We start from the raw sequence: 6728 nt of genomic DNA on the forward strand, positions 1-6728 counted from the left end.
TGGGAGTGGATAGGAGTGGCAAAGTGCGGAAAACAAACTTGAATATTGTCAAAGGCTTTTAGCATAGTAACAAACTTGATATATAGGCTCTTGAACTTGTTTAACGCAACATATGCAAAGTTGATATGTGTCTTCTTGCAACCAGGCTTATGCTCTTCATATCTTTCCCATTCCAAGAGAAAGTGAGGTAACTCATATGAAAGAAATGGTATGGATGGTGGAGAAATGAATGAGCCCTAGCATATATTGGTGATTGTGATTCCCTTGTTCGAAGTTGAAGAAGTTTTTGTACTTTGGTGCAAGATATGTAATATAATGTGTGAAAGGTGAACCTTCATATCTTTCACAAGCTATGATACATTAGCATTACAAACAAACCTCATTCATGGAGGAATCTATTGACACATCATTTAAAAAAGGTAATGCATCCCATTTTCCAAACCATTTCTTCATATCCTACATACATGTAGAAAGCCATATTTTTGCTAGTAAGTGTCTTCTGAATTTGTTGACTTGATTCCCATGTGATTCTAGGACGTCGATATGACAGGGTTTATTAAACCTTATGCAAATACTCAACAATTATTTTCATATCCATGATCTTAATGGAAAGTGATATAGTCTTAAAACAAAGGAGAATGTAACTTCATAAGGAAGCACTCCATACTTTAACCCTAGATAAATAGATTTTTAATATCCACGAAAGACTAGTTGTGATCTATAAGACAAGGCCTACGCCATGTTAGAGAGAGAGAGAGAGAGAGAGAGAGAGAGAGAGAGAGAGAGAGATTTCATAGTCTTTTGTATTGGAGTGCTACCACTCCATACTTGAACTCTAGATAGATAGATAGATTTTTAATGTCGACAAAAGACCAATTGTGATATATGAGAAGGGGCCTAGGCCATGGCCAAAGATAGAGATAGACATAGAGAGATAGAGAGATAAACGTCCACAAGAGGCAATAATATGAACAATAGGCGAGGTTGAGCAGATAGCGAGGATTGAACTTCTGCTCACTCAAATGCATGTGATTCAATGCTACAACTTTCCGAAGCTAACTCCACACTAGTTTTTGTTTTTGTTTTTACAAACCCTTGTACATGCAAGTACTTGGGGGGTGACGCGAGCCTTCGACTACATCGGTCGGTAGGGAAGATATATATGAACCTAGACACAGAGACAAAAAGTGTGTGCGTTTCCTTCCTTGACTTACTTTTCTACTGTTACGAAGCTGGTCATGCTTTTTCTGATACGGTCCTTCAACGGATGGTACAGGGGGGTGGGGGTGGGGTCCATGTGTCCAACAGGGACATATCTATGAATGGAGATGGGATGGGATGGATGGGCATGGGTTCATCTTCTACTCTCCTGGGATCTGTGTGTGGTGTGTGTATGATTGGGGTTCTTGATTGATTTCTAGCTATTTAAGAGTCAGAAAATAAAGACAAACCAAGACTTGACCTTGAGACCTCTTCTTCTCTCTCTTCTCTCTTCTTCTCTCTCTCTCTCTCTCTCTCTCTCTCTCTCTCTCTCTCTATTTATATCATAATTCCAGTCTTAGTTATCTGTTTTCCATCGCCCATTTTCGCCCTGAAGCCCCAGAACAAGCCCCAGAAACATGAACATGACCCCAAAGCTTGAAGCTTCCTTCAGTTGCCACCAAAGATTGTACTAATATTCTGATCAAAATTTGATTTGATTTGATTTGATTTGATTTGATTCATTCTTCTTCTTGATGGGGAATTGTGTCGGAGTTGCTGCTCAGGTTCAATCTAATACTCCCCCTTCTTCTTCCTCCCAAAGTCTGTCGGATGATCCTAGTGAGTTTTTTTTTTCTGCCTCGTTAACGAAATCAGAAAGCTTTTTTAAATAAATAAATAAATTCCTGTCATTTTTAAATCAAAACCTGAGTCTATTTTCATTATTAACCAAAGAAAAAGCTTTATTTTATTTTATTTCAAGCATAAGACTTATGGAAAAAATTAGTGAAATTGCTTTGCTTTAATTAAAAAAACAAGAAACACTAAAAAGAATGCTGTTTGGTTGTTTCAATTTTATGCTGGAGATTGGTTTGAGTTGAAGGAAGAGATATGTTTTAATAATTAGGAGCAGTCCAGTCAAAGTATGAGGTAGAGATAGTCACTTAGTTTAACATGTTTGCCTTTTTTCTATGGCGGTAGCGCAATCCGAAAGATTCGGCCCTCCATTACATTCATTCAACTATAATGTTTTGAAAGAGGTCACACGGAATTTCCAGAGCAGCAACTTTGTGGGTGAGGGTGGGTTCGGGAAGGTGTTCAGGGGATACATCGATGAGAGAACTTATCAGCCCAGTAAACCCGAACATGGTATAGCTATTGCGGTGAAAATACTGAACTCAGCTGGCACACAAGGCCATAAGGAATGGTTGGTGGGTAGTCTCGATTCTTGAATGAAAATCTTGGTATCAAAATTTTGTATGTTTTCGGGAGGTGTTTTCTCATCTGAGGGTATCTGTAATATGGAAGTAATATGTTTTTTCCTGTTTCCACCAAAATAGCCCTATGTTTTTTCCTGTTTTCACCAAGGTGCTCTGTTGGTCATTTAAAAAACTTAGGGATAAATCAGTGTTTATGTCCCCATGAGTTTATATGTAAGTAAGCGAACACTTTATTTCATCTGCATTCAAGTTCTAGTGAAAACCAAAGCTTATGCCCCCATGGGTTTATATGTAAGTAAGCAAACACTTTATTTCATGTGCATTCAAGTTCTAGTTAAAAGCAAAGCTTGCTGAAGGCACCTATTTTTTTCCGATGAATACAATGAAAACCCTTTTCCTATTTGATTGGTTTTGTATCGAGCACAGGCGGAAGTCAACTTTCTTGGTCAATTTCGTCATCCCAATCTTGTAAAGCTAATCGGTCACTGTGCTGAAGATGATCGTCGTCTTCTTGTGTATGAGTTCATGTCACGAGGAAGCTTAGATATGCATCTCTTCGCGAGTGAGTTGTTCAAATCTTTGTTTCACACTGCAAAGGCTCCATGGAGATCATTTAGATTTTTTGTTTGTCTTGAGTTTGGACATGAAAGACCATGTTTCTTGTTTTTAGGTACTACATTAAGAAGAAATGTCTTAACATGGCCAGTCCGGATGAAAATCGCTGTTGGTACTGCACAAGGTCTTGCATTTCTCCATGATTCAGCAAGGAAAATCATTTACCGAGATTTGAAGAGCGCAAACATCTTGTTAGATTTGGTAAGTAATATATGATTTTAACAATCAATAACAAAGTATAAAATGAGGCATCTAATTTTATCTTCAGCATAAAAAACAATCATATTGTCTGTTTAGTCAAATGCAACCAAGACATTTCTTCAAAAAGTATGGCTTTACAAATTCGAAATTTCACAACCCATGGGTTAAAAACATTACCATTGCCATTTATGAAAGGCCACTGCTGATGAGAAGAAGATAGAAAATAAAAGACTCAATTCTTAACGGATGTTTCTCTTTTCAGCAATTCAATGTAAAGCTTTCAGATTTTGGCTTTGCCAAGAATGGGCCTACAGGAGATAATACTCATGTTTCGACTAAGGTTGTGGGGACATTGGGATATGCGGCTCCAGAATACGTTGCAACAGGTTAGGTTATTGAGGGTACAAATGCACTTATGTTACAACATGAGAATAGAGTATATTGTTCTGAATGGAGTTTGTTGTGGGAAGTGTTACAGGACATTTGACACTGAAGAGTGATGTATATAGCTTTGGGGTTGTCTTGTTAGAGATTCTTACAGGACGACGAGTGATTGACCAAAAACATGGGCTTGAGACTAACTTGGTAGAATTGTCCAGACCCTGTTTTGATGATTTTCACAGGCTTATGCGCATCGTAGATCCAGAACTTGCTGGTGAATGGCCACGTGAAGGTGCCAGGATAGTGGCTGCAGTGGCAAAAGAATGTCTTTGTCTCAATGCGAAACTTAGACCCACGATGAAGGAGGTACTTGAAAAACTCATGCCTCTCGCTCCAAACATCTATGAGGATGTTTGAAATTTCTGTTCAGATGCTCGATCCAATCTGTAAATACATTCGATAAGGGTTGTTGAGCTATATGAAAATAAGAGTCGTGAAGGGATCTAGTTGCATGGGGAGAATCAAGAGATTGTGAATGTTGTAGCCACGTTTTGGATTTTATCACACACATGCATACACACACATCAACACATGATAATGGATAGGTATATACACGGGATCTGAATGTTAGCTTTGAGTCGACATGGGATATTTGTGTGCAACCTGGCTCCTACATGGGTTTTATGTAACTTCACTCAACCAAACAATTCAAAAGTTGCATGAGATCCAAACATTATGCATGTTTTGTGAGAAACACTTATGGTACCCTGTTATAGTTAGTTTTTTGCCAAGAATTTTATATGTAGGAATTGTGTTTGGAGCAAGTTGTTGTAGCACCATGTTATGTGTCACTTTCCATTGCATTCATTAGATCCATCATTGCAATTTGTCAACCAAATTGTGTGTTGGCAGAGGAAATTGCATTTCTTTTTAGTTTGAAACAAAACCTCCCTTTCATCCAGTTCGGCCCTAACCTATTGTTCAATCTCATCCTTTCACTATTGAGCTTATTGGTTTATCAATTTTGGTTTTCCTATTCTAGCAATATCTATATGTTTTATTTGAGAAGTTAAAATGTAGTAACAATGCAGAAGTTGCAAAAGAGTTCTCTTTAAACAAACTTGTGGGGCATTGATGTGAGGGTTCGACGACACAGTTGATGGGACTGAATCTTTAACACATAACACAACTCATATGTAGGCTTGGCTTTCTACCCTAGAATAAGCATCTTAAACAATGTAATGGAAGCTTGCAACAAATAAGAGCATAATCAGTTGATTCAACGGGCAAAGCAACATAATTAGATTGATCTCCCATCTTGGTGTTCAACAATGCAAAGTTAAATAGGCAATTATGTTTACAAGCGTCGCTCTATTAAAATATGCATTACATGTTCGCCGAAACAATTGAAATGTGAGGCAAAAGAAATCGTATGCACAATCAGAACTGTAAGTGCATATTGGTTTCAACTATATGAAGCAAACACATGTATGAAGTATATATGAAGTAACCTAGTCCCATCTTTCATTCCTTTATCATTTTGTTGCAACTCTTGCCATGTCTTTGAATTAGAGCTATGTAATATTGATCATAAACTTTATGGATATGGTCACAACATTCATCCAATCTTATTTTAATGGATATAATCTCCTTCCAATGCTTTGGCAAGCCACATAGGAAATAGATATTTATTACATGTAATATACATAATTTGATGCACAATTTGTTTATCCATTAAGGAAAGCGCAATGCAAGGAAAAAAGTTTAAACTAATCTAGTAAGTCCTATTTAGGGAGATTATGACCCCATACCTACCCTTTAGATGTTATATAATAATTAAATGCATGTCCATTCTAACTAATCCTACAATTTCAAATGCACTATAACCTTAACTACAAAACTAATGAAAGCCACAACTTCAAAACCTAAGAGAACCATGTCATAATTATCATTCTCCAAGTGAGCACAAAACATATTCAATGCTTTGTCTAGTAAGTAGATAGCTACTCTCCTTGATTTTTAAGTATCAAGTATTTGTCTGGTTTGCCTAGTAGGTAGCTAGCAAATTAGAGTGGTCCCCATACATTGAAGGTTCCATATCCTTTTTCTTATATCAACATGGAGCTTATCCTCCACTTCCACCCTTGAATCACAACTTAGTAGAATATGAACCCTTCTATTGGTCCTTTAAACATGACTTGGGCTTATTTCCCTTTCTTTTCGCACTTTTAGCATATCCCAAGCATGTATGTTGTGGTCTATGATCTCGTCAAACCTTGTTGGGAGAACTTCACTCCATCGTCTCACAAACTTTGGGATTCTTTTGTGAGAAACATTCTCAATATATCTTCTTCTCTATAGACAACTTAATCCCCAAGTTTCTTCATTCGAGTCCAAGGTCACAATGTCATATTGGTCATGGAGAATCTACAAAGCATATGATGTTCAATTCAACATCAACATTGAATTGCTTGCTATCACGAAGAAGCTTAGGATTGTCCTCATAGGATCATTTGGGTTAAGCACTTGTATCAAAGGTTGGATGATGACAAATATATCTAGCACTTCATAGACACACAAGAATCGTTTGTCTCTTGAACTTTCAACATCAGGGCGAAAGACATGAAGGAAAAAGCAAAGTTTTGGCAGAAATGAGGCAGGGATAGACAAGAGCGCCCGCGTGAATAAGAAAGCTCATAGCTTCCTCGTGTGATATTGGATTTCAGAGTTTAAATAGGTGAAGCAAAGCTAACAAAGTATGCTATGATATGGCGTGATAAAATCTGAATTTTGAAATACAGGGCTGCTGACATGAAGGAAAAAATAAAGTTCTGGCACAAATTAGGTAGGGATAGACAAGAGTGACCGCCTAAATCAGAAAGTTCATACCTTCCTCGTATGATATCGGATTTTAGAGTTCAAAATGGAAAATCAAAGCTAAGGAATGCGCAATTGTTGCCAGTTAGCTTCCTTTGGTGAAAGGTGCCACATTCACATTTCGTTGATGGTCTATCCCACCATTTCTCACACAAATTTCATGATTTTGTAGCCAACATCCTATCTTGTGCTTACAACTCCTTGCTCTAATGTTGTGTCAATGTTCATCACTCC

General features: G+C 37.5%; 1 protein-coding gene across 3 annotated transcripts; it reads left to right on the forward strand.

Annotated features, from left to right (window-relative positions):
- Positions 1–1585: 1585 nt before the first annotated feature.
- Positions 1586–4900, forward strand: LOC147847517 (receptor-like cytoplasmic kinase 176). Of its 3 annotated transcripts, none has more exons than XM_087339089.1 (6): positions 1586–1821; positions 2182–2411; positions 2847–2982; positions 3091–3236; positions 3499–3622; positions 3707–3857. In XM_087339089.1, exons 1-6 carry the CDS (start codon positions 1737–1739, stop codon positions 3721–3723), a joined length of 738 nt encoding a protein of 245 aa, XP_087195215.1. In that variant the 5' UTR covers positions 1586–1736; the 3' UTR covers positions 3724–3857. The 3 variants fall into 3 exon arrangements, with proteins under 3 accessions (XP_087195215.1, XP_087195214.1, XP_087195213.1); XM_087339088.1 differs by having other exon boundaries at positions 1588–1821; positions 3715–4900; XM_087339087.1 differs by having other exon boundaries at positions 1588–1821; positions 2847–3236; positions 3715–4900.
- Positions 4901–6728: the final 1828 nt, after the last annotated feature.

The sequence above is a fragment of the Azolla caroliniana genome, unplaced genomic scaffold, assembly GCF_043228905.1.
Source record: "Azolla caroliniana isolate FFs.n. ecotype wild unplaced genomic scaffold, voAzoCaro1.0.p SCAF_909, whole genome shotgun sequence".
Taxonomy (NCBI): domain Eukaryota; kingdom Viridiplantae; phylum Streptophyta; class Polypodiopsida; order Salviniales; family Salviniaceae; genus Azolla; species Azolla caroliniana.

Bases quoted from the DNA above. Each gene is read 5' to 3' on its own strand.
- LOC147847517 (XM_087339087.1), top strand. From the start codon at position 1,737: ATGGGGAATTGTGTCGGAGTTGCTGCTCAGGTTCAATCTAATACTCCC. The intron at 1,822-2,181 runs GTGAGTTTTTTT...CTATGGCGGTAG, and splicing joins AAGTCTGTCGGATGATCCTA to CGCAATCCGAAAGATTCGGC. The intron at 3,237-3,498 runs GTAAGTAATATA...TTCTCTTTTCAG, and splicing joins CAAACATCTTGTTAGATTTG to CAATTCAATGTAAAGCTTTC.